This window comes from Mesocricetus auratus, unplaced genomic scaffold, assembly GCF_017639785.1.
Source record: "Mesocricetus auratus isolate SY011 unplaced genomic scaffold, BCM_Maur_2.0 Super-Scaffold_100023, whole genome shotgun sequence".
NCBI lineage: Eukaryota > Metazoa > Chordata > Mammalia > Rodentia > Cricetidae > Mesocricetus > Mesocricetus auratus.
The window spans coordinates 560,377-573,168 of record NW_024429204.1 but is presented as its reverse complement, the minus strand read 5'-3'; the positions used below and the strand labels follow the sequence as shown (position 1 = coordinate 573,168).

Sequence of the window (12,792 nt, the reverse complement as noted above, 5' to 3'; positions counted from 1 at the left end):
AAATTTGTACATCATTAGTGATAATACGGAAGGGTACAAATTTTGAGCAAAGGGGTCAAGACCATGCTGCTGGGGAAACCCAAAGAAACAGCTGATGAGGACCCCAGTCTGACAGCCGGGGAACCAGCATAGGTCTGAACCAGGACCCCTGAACGTGGGTGTCAGTTGGGAAACCAGGGCAGTCGTAGAGCCTCTGGCAGTGGAACCTGTATTTATCCCTAGTGAATGGACTTTGGGAGCCCATTCTCTAGGGAGGGATACTCTCTCAGCCTGGATACGTAGGAGAGGGTCTAGGACCTGCCCCAAATGATGTGACAGACTTTGACCATCTCCCATGGAAGGCCTCACCCTTCCTGGGGAGTGGAAGGGGGTGGGGGTAAGATAGGGAGTTGGTGCAGGGCATGGGAGGGCAGGAGGGAGATGGACCTGGGATTATTATATAAAACAAGATTGTTTTTAAATAAAATAAAATAAAGAAAACATAGATATATCAGGTTTAAAAACAAGGTACAAATTTCAGCAAACAGTTTGGCCGAACCTCAAGAAATTAAATCTAGAGTTACCCAACGGACAACCTATCCACACAAGCTTGTGTATAAATGCATAGAGTGGCATTATACAGCCTAAAGGTTCACTGACTGATAAAGACAATGACAATAAAACACCCTTTCACCAACAAAGCCAAGCACTTAGGTGTGCCACAACATAGATGACCTGGAAAACGTGATTCTGAATGAAAGACACCAGCCACAAAAGAACACAGGGTGCATTATTCCAGCCATGTGGTATGTCCAGAAAGTCCACAAAGACAGAAGGCAGATTAGCTGCATGTTAGGTCTTAGGGAGCAGGGTTAGAGGGGTAAATGCAGCTGCTACTAGTTATGAGGTCTGGGGGCGGGAGAGATTAAATGTTCAACAACCAGATTGTGTCCTACAATCCAAATGTTCTAGAATTAGACTGAACAATTCTGTGAATGTGCCAGAAGTCACTATGCTATGTTTCTAATGGGTAGATGTTATAGTACATGAATCTTTTTCAATAAAGATTTTTAAATAAACTGACTATGTTTCTCCTGGGTCTCGGCATAAAAGAAAGTCAAAAGAATACAAAATACTTTCTCTGCCATAGGAAATTAATCCATAAATACATTCAAGTTTTATGGGTAGGTGTTAGTATTCAGGCGTTTGTACCGGCCTGCCTTTGGAGTTCTGACAGGATACGCCCTCAGCTGCTGCCACTAAGAGCGCCACCTGTGCCTATTCACTGTGTTCCCTTTTAAAAGGGCCCTGCCCACCTCCCATCCCTCTCTCTCTTTTCTTGCTCTCCTCTCTCTGTCTGCCTGTTCCTCTCTCTCTCTCTCTGCCTGTCTTTTTTCTCTCCTACTCCTCCTGTCACCAGAGGCAGGCCTCCCCCTCCCCTTTCCCTTAACTAAAAAAACTCTCCACTTGAATTTTCGTTGCAATGGCCACATTTTAAAAATTACAATAGTAGGTAACTGCTAACTGACTATATATTCCATATTCAGGCATTATATCGCCAGATAAAGCTAAAGCCAGCGTGCTGATAGTAGCTTATCTAAAAAGTCACCCAGCATAGTTTCTCTTCCTTTTTTATTTTATATTTTATTTTTGTATTTTTAAATTTAAGTTTAAATTAGAAACAAGGTTGCTTCACATGTCAATTCCAGGTCCCGCTCCCTTTCCCTCCCTTCCTCCCATGCCCTCCCACCAATATCCCCTCATTTCCCCAGGGAGGGTGAGGCCCTCCATGGGGGTGTCCATAGTCTGTCATTTCATCCAGGGCAGGGCCTAGACCCTCTCCACAAGAGTTCAGGGTGAGAGTTCATCTCACATTGTTGGATGGGAGTCCAAAGTCCATTTGTATACCCGGGATAAATACTGATCTACTACCCAAGGCTCAGATTACCTAGGCCTCCTCACTGACACCCACATTCAGGGGGTCTTGATCAGTCCCATGCTGGATTCCCATGCATCAGTCTGGGATTCAAGAGCTAACCCTTGTCAGGTCAGCTGTTTCTGGAGGTTAAACCAGACCAGTCTTAACCCCTTTGGTCATCAGTCCTCCTGAAGAGAACAGAAGACATAGAAACAAAGGAAGAAGGAAGTCGGAAGAAACAATATGATTTGAGAACTCACTAAGGAAGTCAAGTGGGAAATGATTACATTTTCTCACAGTAGAAACTATGTATATCATATACAGTCGTGCCAGTGGACATCAGTTGGATAAGAAGATTACGGGAGAGCGGAACTGTGGGGTGGAGTGCGGTTAGAAGAGTGTTTGCTCAGCAAGCATGGAGCCTTAGCATCACAGGAACCGGGTGTGGGGACACACCTGTAACCCCAGCACTCAGGAGGCGGAAAAAGAAGAAGTTCAAAGTCACCCTTGAATACATAGTGAATTCAAGACTAGCCCAGGTTTCATGAAATCCCTGTGTCAAAACAAGGCAAAGAGGGTGAGAAAAAGAATGTGAGAAAGAAGTGGGGGTTGGATTAAAGAGCATAGCCGATTGAAAAAAATAACAACAGAAAAAAACAAAGAGTACCTCCTGGGGGAGTCCCAACACTGCTGCCAAGACCCAGAATAGACATCTTGTGAATTCTCGGCAGCAACATCAACGCAGATTCTTCTCCCCTCTCCCAGTGGGGTATTTTGACCGGCTCCAGGTGGACATTCTCCAGACCATCGTCCTGTAGGTTCTGGTACATGATTTGGATAGCTTTCTCTAGGCTCTTAGACCCACTCATCCTGGGCCCGACAGTGTCGACTAGAAGTCCCAAGCGCTCATAGGACCGGTTCTGGTGTTTACCATAAACAGCAAGGTTGATAATTGCTTTAGCGACATCTTCATAGCTGGCTATTTCTTTTTTTATTTCTTGAAATGTTCTCTGAGGAATGTCATCCTTGCATATGGCTTTTCCAGAGCCCAGGGATAAAAGGTGGATGACACCAGCAAGCATGAAGGAGAGGGACTTCATTGTTCCCAGTTGATTAATTTTTTTTCCTTCCTGCGAGAAGTAAATAAGAAACGTGTTTTGGGGGAAAGAAAGAATCTCACGGGCATCTGCCCACAGTGCATGGCCTGCTTTTCAAGCAGCATCCCTCTTCCTTTTCCAACCACCACCCAACGACCCCCACCATATTCAAGCAATAGAGTTCCCAGGAATAGACAAGCTGAAGAACAATGATTGGCCTTATTAACAGGGCAGTATGCATTGGGCCTATAGGGATCTTGTTACTAGTCACTCATTACCTAGGGATCTTGTTATTAAAAGACAGACAGACAGACAGACAGACAGACAGATGACACAAAGAGAGAGAGGGAGGAGGGAGCTGTACCTCCCTCTTAATGTAGCACCGTTCACCTGGGTGTCCATCTTCCCTCTGCCCGATGAGCTATTTCTTCATTGCCATCACAACCTGACCTTCGAGGTCATCTCGGGTGCCATTTCCCTCCCCCCCCCAGTACTTTTCCTAATCCTGTTTCCACTAAAAATGCCCGAGTTCTTTCCAACAATATTTACTCAGCTATATTCCAGGAAGCGCGATACGCTTTTAGAAGCAGAGAGCTAAAACAAATGCAGGAACAGAGAGGGGGATTTTTGCAGAGTCTTGAGCGTTGTGATACCCGTCACCGACACAGTAATAATTAAAAACAACCCAATGTGATTTTTGTCATGATTGCTATGCATCAGACACTGTTCGACGTTCAATGTTCTTGTTATCCCGTTTAATCCTCACAGCGGCCTTCACTTCAGGAGGCCAACTCTTAAGGTCCTTGTTTTTATAAGCAAGGAGCTGGTGCATCAGCACAGAGAGATTAAGAAACTGGGAATACATAAAGTTTTTCCAGTTCTACGTTCTATGCTAAAGAGTGCTTAGTATTGCAGGGAGTTTAGGTCCATAAGAGTAGCATGGAGACTGAGACATAAGTGTATTCCAGAGCTGTTCAGTTAAGGATCCAAGAGTCCCATGTGTTCACTTTAACTTAACTAACATTAAATAAAATTTAAAATTTAATTCTGTAGTCATTCCAAAACTTTTTTTATCAAGTACTTAGTAGGCACATGTGACTAGTGGCTTCCACACCACACAGCTCAAACAGAACTACTCTCATGGCCGAAAGCTTGGGTAACATCGAGTCAGACACTTTAAACTGTGCGCTTGACTGCCCCTTCCAAAGGACGTATCAACATTTATTGGCATCAGTAGAGTTATTGGGTAGTGAGATCTTTAAGTTTAGGTCTTCAAGTCCCATTTAACGAACCCTCCTGAATGAGCTGATGTTGTCATCACAGGAGTAGGCTCTTTATAATCTTCTCTTTTGTTTCTCTCACTGTCCTTCTGCCTTGTATCATGCTGTCACACGAAAAGAAAACGCTCTATCAGATTTCCCAGCATCCAAACCAGTGAGGCTGCAAATTTCTGTTTACTACTAATTACGTAGTCTGTGGCATTGTGTTACAAATCACAAAATAGACAAAGACAAAGTTTCTCAAATCTCACCAAAAAAAGTGTTTTTTAATTTCCTTTTCTTTGTCTAATTCATCATTACCTTATTTTACAAAGGCATTAGTTTGCAAAACATCCAAAAATCTAAAAGCTATTCTGGTACCACAGGCCTCAGAAGTATAAACTGTCATACAGATATATCTCAAATTCAACTGACAAATAATAACTTTTAAAGATGGCACCAACGACCTCTTTAAATTAACCATTCTTCATCCCTTTATCTCTCTCTGTCCATCTTACTCCCCTTCCCTCCTTCTCTTTGCCCCATATATAAGTATATTTCTCATCCTGTAGACATGCTGTATTTGAAATGTACCTAGTACAAGCTAAGATGTTTTTATTTTACAGGTGTAAAATGTAAACGGAGAACAGAAGTATTCCAGCTACACTGGATTACTTAAAATATTGATTAACTTCACTCAGCTGTCTTCAATCCTTGATGTATCATTTAGAAAAAATGAAATGTCATATCTAGCCTTATTTTAGTCAAGAATGCAATAGCTCCATTCAATTTTTACACTACTCTTCAAATTCACGGCTTTTTTCATAACTTAAGGTCAATACTTAAATTCATTCTCTTATATCGCAAGTCTCTCCTCCTCACTTTATTCCCATTCTTCTGCAAAATACCTCCAGTCACTCGTCAATGAGATTGTTTTAAAAATAACCTCCCACGGAGCCCTATCTGATGAAACCTCCGAGATGTTTACATCATCTGTGTTTCCATCATAACTAATGTTAACAACTATCTTCATGTATAAATCTGTCTCATTGCCCTCAAAATAAAGTCAGATAAATGAGCCAACATTGTACCTTCCATTTCTAGATCCAAGGTAGTCACTTAGTACCTTTACATTTAAGGAGTAGGTAAGCCTTTAAGCTCTCTAGGTGTTAGCTTCCTTAGGGTATGAGAGTGGCCTTCCCTTGTTCACAAAAGAGCTTCAGAGATAAAAACCTGCCGTAATATTTAAGCACTCTTGAAAGTATGAGAAGTCTGCATTGTGACTGCTTTTCTTTCTTATGATTATTTAGAAACTTGTTTTTGTTTGTCTCTATAATCACAGTGTCTACGCATACCTTTAAAGGTTAAATTTTATTAGGCGATCAAAATAATGAAAATATTTCACCGGACTATATTTTTAAAACGGGGTTCACTAATTCCCTGGTTACAGTCCTGGACTACAGTGGAGAAGGAGGCTGAGCAGCAACAGTGTTTGGTTGTGACTGTGGCATGACCAGCTGCTTCAACCTCCCGATGCTTTGACTTTTCTGCCATGATGGACTTAACCTCAAACAATCAAAACAAACTTCCTTTGCCAGAGTTTTCCCATGGAAACAGATGAGAAAACCATATGCTTATCAAACTTTTTTTTTTTTTTAGGTCCCACTTGGCCCCTCACCAAATCCTTTACTATTAGCATTCTACCAGAGAACAAGCCTGAAAGATGGGCTAATGTTAGAAAAATCAAAATGCACAGTTTTATCTTAAGGATGGTAAATATAAAGCCGGGCGTTTGTGGTGCACGCCTTTAATCTCAGCACTCGGGAGGCAGAGGCAGGCGGATCTCTGTGAGTTCGAGGCCAACCTGGTCTACAGAGCGAATTCCAGGAGAGCCTCCAGAACAATACAGAGAAAGCCTGTCTCAAAAAAACAAAAACAAAACAAAACAAAAACAAACAAAACAAAGGTAAATATATGCCATTTGGATGACAAGGAAAGAGAGGCTTCAATCAAGACATGGGTGGCACAGCGTTGAAGCCAGCTCTTCAAATGGCCCACAGAGCTCACAGTAGGCTCTGCAGACACTAAGGACGGTATATCCATCCATCTCTTCTCAGTACAGCAGAGGCAGAAGGAGTGGTGAAATTAAGCAAGCTGCAGTGACATTTCTTTGGAGTCTACAAAGGGAAAAAAATCATTCTATGTTAAGAACAAAGACAAACACTATTTCTTGACTGGCACATTTTATTTTCTCTTTACTCGACTGAAAAGGGTCTTTTCTTTCATTTTAGATCCTAACGTCCTCTGTCAATTCATTTGACAAAAGTGTATTGAGCCATTTTTAAACTAGAGACTAAGTATATAAGATAGTACCAAAGACTGACAAAGGTTGGAAGAGACAGAGAGGAAAAGCCCTGTAACTGAAGTAGTTACAAAGTCCACATAAAACGGGGCAGTTGAGGCATTTGGTATCCTGCTTAAACTGGAATATAAAGGAAAATCCAGTTTCTTGATGGGCACCTGGAGAAGGTGGAACTGGAACTCAGTAGGAGACAAACAAGAGGGGAAGTGTAACAAAATGTAGCAAACATAACAAAGGAAATGGAGAACAGGTGGGTGAGTGGAAAGAATGCATAGAAGACACAACAGCAACAGGAAGGAAGTATCCCCAGAGAAACATGGAAGACACAGCAGCAACAGGAAGGAAGTATCCACCAGGAAACCATGGAAGACACAGCAGCAACAGGAAGGAAGTATCCACCAGGAAACCATGGAAGACACAGCAGCAACAGGAAGGAAGTATCCACCAGGGAAACATGGAAGACACAGCAGAAACAGGAAGGAAGTATCCACCAGGGAAACATGGAAGACACAGCAGCAACAGGAAGGAAGTATCCCCAGAGAAACATGGAAGACACAGCAGAAACAGGAAGGAAGTATCCCCCATGAAACCATGGAAAACACAGCAGCAACAGGAAGGAAGTATCCACCAGGAAACCATGGAAGACACAGCAGCAACAGGAAGGAAGTATCCCCAGAGAAACATGGAAGACACAGAAGAAACAGGAAGGAAGTATCCCCCATGAAACCATGGAAAACACAGCAGCAACAGGAAGGAAGTATCCCCCAGGAAACCATGGAAGACACAGCAGCAACAGGAAGGAAGTATCCCCCAGGAAACCATGGAAAACACAGCAGCAACAGGAAGGAAGTATCCACCAGGAAACCATGGAAGACACAGCAGCAACAGGAAGGAAGTATCCCCAGAGAAACATGGAAGACACAGCAGCAACAGGAAGTATCCACCAGGAAAACATGGAAGACACAGCAGAAACAGGAAGGAAGTATCCACCAGAGAAACATAGAAGAGACAGCAGAAACAGGAAGGAAGTATCCACCAGGAAAATATGGAAGACACAGCATAAACAGGAAGTACTCACAAGAAAACATGGGAGACACAGCAGCCACAAACAGATGTAGCCAAGTGTCCTAGAGGGCTGTGACAGTGGTGGGCAATGAATGCCCACTCTTAATCCACCACGAGGCCAAGAAAAGACCTTCTCTGATCTCCAGTACACCCATCCCCTGAGTACAAAGAATCTACACAGGACCATGTCAGGACAGGGACAACATCTCAAAGTCTCAAAAGAGACATTACTTATTCTGTAAATTTCTCAGAGAGATGGAAAAAACTGTTGTACAAGTAGACAATGCATTAGTCAAGAATTCATTTACAAAGAAACTCAAGGTTTTCTTCAGTTTAAAATCCCCCAAATACTAATAACCTAACCGAAAAGAAAAATGACCCAGCATTCTTTCATGCAATTATAGAACTACTTAAAATGTCTAAACTTAAGCTTCACATTTTAAAATGTTCTTTATTCTTATACAAAGAGGGTTGAAACCATTGTTCCTTCTCTTGGATTCAAACTATAGAAATAGTAAATGGAATAGCCTTCAAAATGTTAAACAACTATTTTTAAAACTCAAGCTGTATCATTTCTTTGAATCCAGAAGGTTTACTCACACACGCACACACACACACACACACACACACACACACACACACACACACATATATATACAGTCACAGGTAACTTTGGAACTCCATTTTTAAAAGATCTGCTTTGTACTATGCATGTATTGCCTTCATAATCCATAGCTATAGTTTCTTTCACAAAAACAGAACTCTATGATGCCACTTTCTTTCTTTTCTCCTTGAATCTGAAAGCAAAAGCAACATTTCTCATAGCCTGAATTATATCCTAATAACAGACTTACACTTTGAGGAAAGAACGTATAATTTTTTTGCTTCGTATTTAATATTTTTTCATGAAAACTCATTGCTTGGAAAGGTATCGGGCTCTGACAAAAATTCCAGAATGAATAGACTGACAAGATGGAGAAGGGCACAGAGGCAAGGGGGTGTTCTGAAAGATGGGAGTGAGACCTGGAGTCCATTATTTTCATTTTCCATTGTATCAGGTACTTTGTCTTCTAAAACCTCAATAAAGTAGTTACATAAAATATAAATATTTCCCCTAAACCTTTTATCGTTGAGCAGGATTCATTGATATAAATACAACTCTAAGTCTTTAATTAAGAGCATGGATCAAATAAAAAAAAAAACAGAAATACTAAATCCTAGCTCTGCTAGATATGACCCACCCAAGTGTCCCTTCACAACTCCTGGGAACCTACATGGATTTAGGATGGTTACCTTTAGCCATCTCAAGGAAGAAGTTTGGGTGTATTAAACTCAAAGCTTAATTAACATTGATCGACCTTACAATTCCTATAGCCTGTTCTCTGGTTACTTATCTAGTCAAGTCATGACTTTACACCCTAACACTGCACCACAATTTGGGAAAAGATCAAAAAGCAAGAACGATTCAAGATCCCACTACTAACAAGGAACACTGAATTGCATATTCCGTGTCCTTTCTTTCTTTACTAGCTGAACTGAACCTCAGGTAGGATAGGAGTACAAAGTGTCTGGTTCAGTTATCGAAGCTAGCTGGTCTCTATGTGGATGCTGCTGCACACAGGAAGTATTTTGAGTGTGCCCATTGTGGAGGCCAGTCATTTGAATTGCAACACAGCTGTAAAAGTCTTACCAGGGGATATACATACTGCTACAAGGATGGCAATCTGTGTAGGAAAGATACTCCTAGGTTACAATTGTTCTTCTTTTGTGTCATTTGATTTTGAGGCAAGATCTTACTGCACAGCTCTAGCTGGCCTAGTACTCACTATGGAACACAGTTAGTCTTGAACTCACGGCAAACCCCTGGTCTTTGTTTCTCAGATTCTAAGATTACAGGAATGCACTACCACACTTGGCAGGGTTTGTTTTTTTTTAATTTTTAACATCAAACCCCTGCTATCTGGGCCTTGAGAGTAGCTCCATTAGACATACAAAAACAGAATCATTTTTGCAGCAAGTAGAGCTTTTCAAGAAATATATATTATGCTGTTATGATTTTACTAAGAGTTGCTAAAACACCAACATGCATGCCATGTGCAGCTCAGAAACACTGTTGTCATGCCCCTGGGTGCTTCTACCCCTGTTATCAGACTCACCAAAGGAATTAGCTCGTTCTTTTTTTCTACTGTAGCCATGCCTCAGAACTCACGTTTAAAAAAAAAACGCATCGCTATAAATCACATTCCTTTAATTTCTCCTTTACGTTGCAGCCATGATAGCACACTGATTGTGTATATTGGAAATATACATAGATCATCTACGACGTTCACTTCAGGAAACTAAACCAGGATTGCAAGACCTTAAGAGTCTCAGTGTTTCATGAGATGAGGAACTAATGATTTAGCTCAATTGAGTTAAACAATTCTCTTCCTTACCCCCCTCCCCCTGTTCCAGCTGATCTTCTAGCCAGAGGAAGTCTTATGACTCAATCTGGAAGAGGTCACCAATGCTACATCTCTCTATTTTTATAACCACAGGAACAAGTCCAAGAGAACTTGTCTTCCATCACTCAGCAGCAAAACCACTACCATTCCTGTTACTTGAGAGAAGATACTGTCACTTGAGTTTTATGCTCTTCCAGTCTGTGAGCACAGTTCCACAAGTCAGTTTCTTGAGCATGGTCTGCATAGCTTCCCCGGTGCTCATCAAAGTCTAAACACCCAGCACCAGACACAGATTCTTTGACTCTAACCCTTCTCTTCCACCCCCTACCCTAGATGCTCCCAGTGGCTAATTACTACTTTAGGAACAATACTAGATGTTTCCCTCAGGGAGAAGAGGTGAATACTTGGCATAACTTACCCCTTCTTGCCTAACCCTCTTTCTTTCCACCCTCAGCCTCACTTCTCCAGATCAGAAATTCATGATCTTATGTTGGAACTATGCCCCACCCTGTCTCACCACCTTGCATTTCGTATGTTTTCCAGCTGGACTGCTGTTTTGCTGTAAGATTTGCATTAAATACAATCCAAACCACTCTTAGGTCTAAAACACATTTCCCACCCTTTGGCACTCAATGCCACAGCTATGCCTTGAGCTACTATTTGAATAGTGTCCTCTCCAAAATCCATGTTGAAACGCCATCCTCAATGCAACAGTATTTAAGAAGTGTTGCTTTGGGGAAGCGGTGAAGGCACAAGGGCCCTGTTAATCATCAAATAGTGCTTAGTGGTTTTACTAAATGGCTCCCAGTTGAAAGCAGTGATTTGTTCTTCTGTCTATGCAACCATGTGAGGATACCTACTCATTTACTCTGGAAGATGCAACCAAATACAGCCTTGAAATCAGGTACCCACATCAGATACTCCATGCCAGCACCTAGACCTTGGACTTCTGGCACCTCCAGAACTACAAACACAATTCTCTTCTTTTAAAGTAACCCAGCTGGAAGTACTTTTGCTAAAGCAACACACATCTGTCAACACAACTTGCTGGGCTTCGTAAGTCCTTATGCTGCAGACACAGCAGGCTGTTTGCCATGGCTTGCATCTTTATGCATCTCTGATTTTGCTTATGTTGATAGCTCTGCCCAAAGTGATATCTCATCATTTCTCATTAGGAGAAGTTACTCATGATGCAGGGTGCTGCTTATCAGTCTCTAACTCCTAGCTGGCTGATGAACACCCCATCCTACCGTTCCATGTTTCACATCTGTCGCCACGTTACACTATAAAATACTTAATAGTGATAGTATTTCGCTCTTATAAAAATTCATTGAACACGTTCTCCTCAAGGAATGTATTTTGTCTTTACACATAACCAAAAACACAGTATCTGTCAGTAAATATTTATGGAATACCCTAACACACTCATCAAGCAAGTAGTCTTTCTTCCGTAGATGACTCTGATTTATCACTTTAAAAGTTACTTTTCTCAGACAAGGGTGGGTTTGTTCCTGATTGAGTGAATTCACAAGTTTCTTTTACAAAAGGAGTTTGAAGACCTGAGACTTGGTCCTAGCTGTCTCTATCTCTAGACACATGAGCTTTAACAGTTTATCTGAAGCTTTTCTTTATATGCTACCTGTAAAATAAGGGTTACATTTCAGCTCTAATAATTAATTATGGATCCTTAAATATTTAACAGCAATCACACGTTTCCTTATTCTCCTTGCTACCACCTAACTAAATCACCTTAGACCAAACTCTTAACTGGTTCATATTTTAAGTCATCCCTCAATCTGCTGATTTGGTGTCATCTCCCACAAGTCAATTGAAATTGAATTTACTAAGGTGACTGAAAAATGTCCTTGCTTCTAATGCCAATGAGCACATTTCTGACTGTGTCGTAACTAAAATTTGAGATATCCAGCATGGCCGCCAGCTTCCTTCTCTACCATTCTCTTCTTCCTCAGCCTCTACCCTCCTCCCAGAGCTTTTACCCTGGAATCGTTTGCCTCTGGTCAGTCCTTTAGATTATACCGTGCATGCTTCTGGGTCTCCTTTTCCACCACAGACTAACTGAAGATGTCTCTCCCTCCAAGGGCTTCACTTGGGTTCATATGGGTTAAGGAGTTCCTTTAGTGGGGCTACCCCAGAGGCATCTCAAGCTCAACAGATCCATGCGCTTCTTAATAACTTTCCCTCCACAGTCTCCTTGTCTCTCTGAACCCTTACAAGTGTGGCATTTCTACCATTCCTGTAGGCAGGGCTGTTGCAGGCCCCTCTCTCTGATCACTGTCACCACATTTAATTCCTAAGCAGCCCTAACACCCACCCTTTCCTTCCAGGATCTCCTCGCCACCCTAGTTTCTGGACACCTTACCTGAATATGAACTATCAAAAACCATCTCCATCTCCGTTTCCCCTCCACTTACTCAGCTGTCTACAGCAGTTAAATTATAGTTCAACCTTCTCCCTCCTCCTCTTTCCAAATCTTTCAGAAGCACCCCCCTCCTCTGCCTTCTAGATACAATATCCAGTCTGGCATAATAGTCTCCTCCACCAGGCTCATCGTCTCTTCATCTTCATCCTAGGTTTTTATGAATCAGCAAAGATAACTATTCACAATTCCTCAGAGGTGCCATCATTTCTTCTGCCTCAAAGCCATAAC

At 41.8% G+C, this 12,792-nt stretch overlaps 1 protein-coding gene across 4 annotated transcripts in view; it reads right to left on the bottom strand.

The window, feature by feature from the left end:
- Positions 1–12,792, bottom strand: part of Cpq (carboxypeptidase Q) — a 400,249-nt gene that overhangs the window by 322,445 nt on the left and 65,012 nt on the right. For all 4 annotated transcript variants that reach the window (XM_040730419.1, XM_040730420.1, XM_040730421.1 and 1 more), the window contains exon 2: positions 2,565–3,027. In XM_040730419.1, coding sequence (XP_040586353.1) covers positions 2,565–3,027 — 463 coding nt within the window. The remainder of the gene's footprint in view (positions 1–2,564; positions 3,028–12,792) is intronic.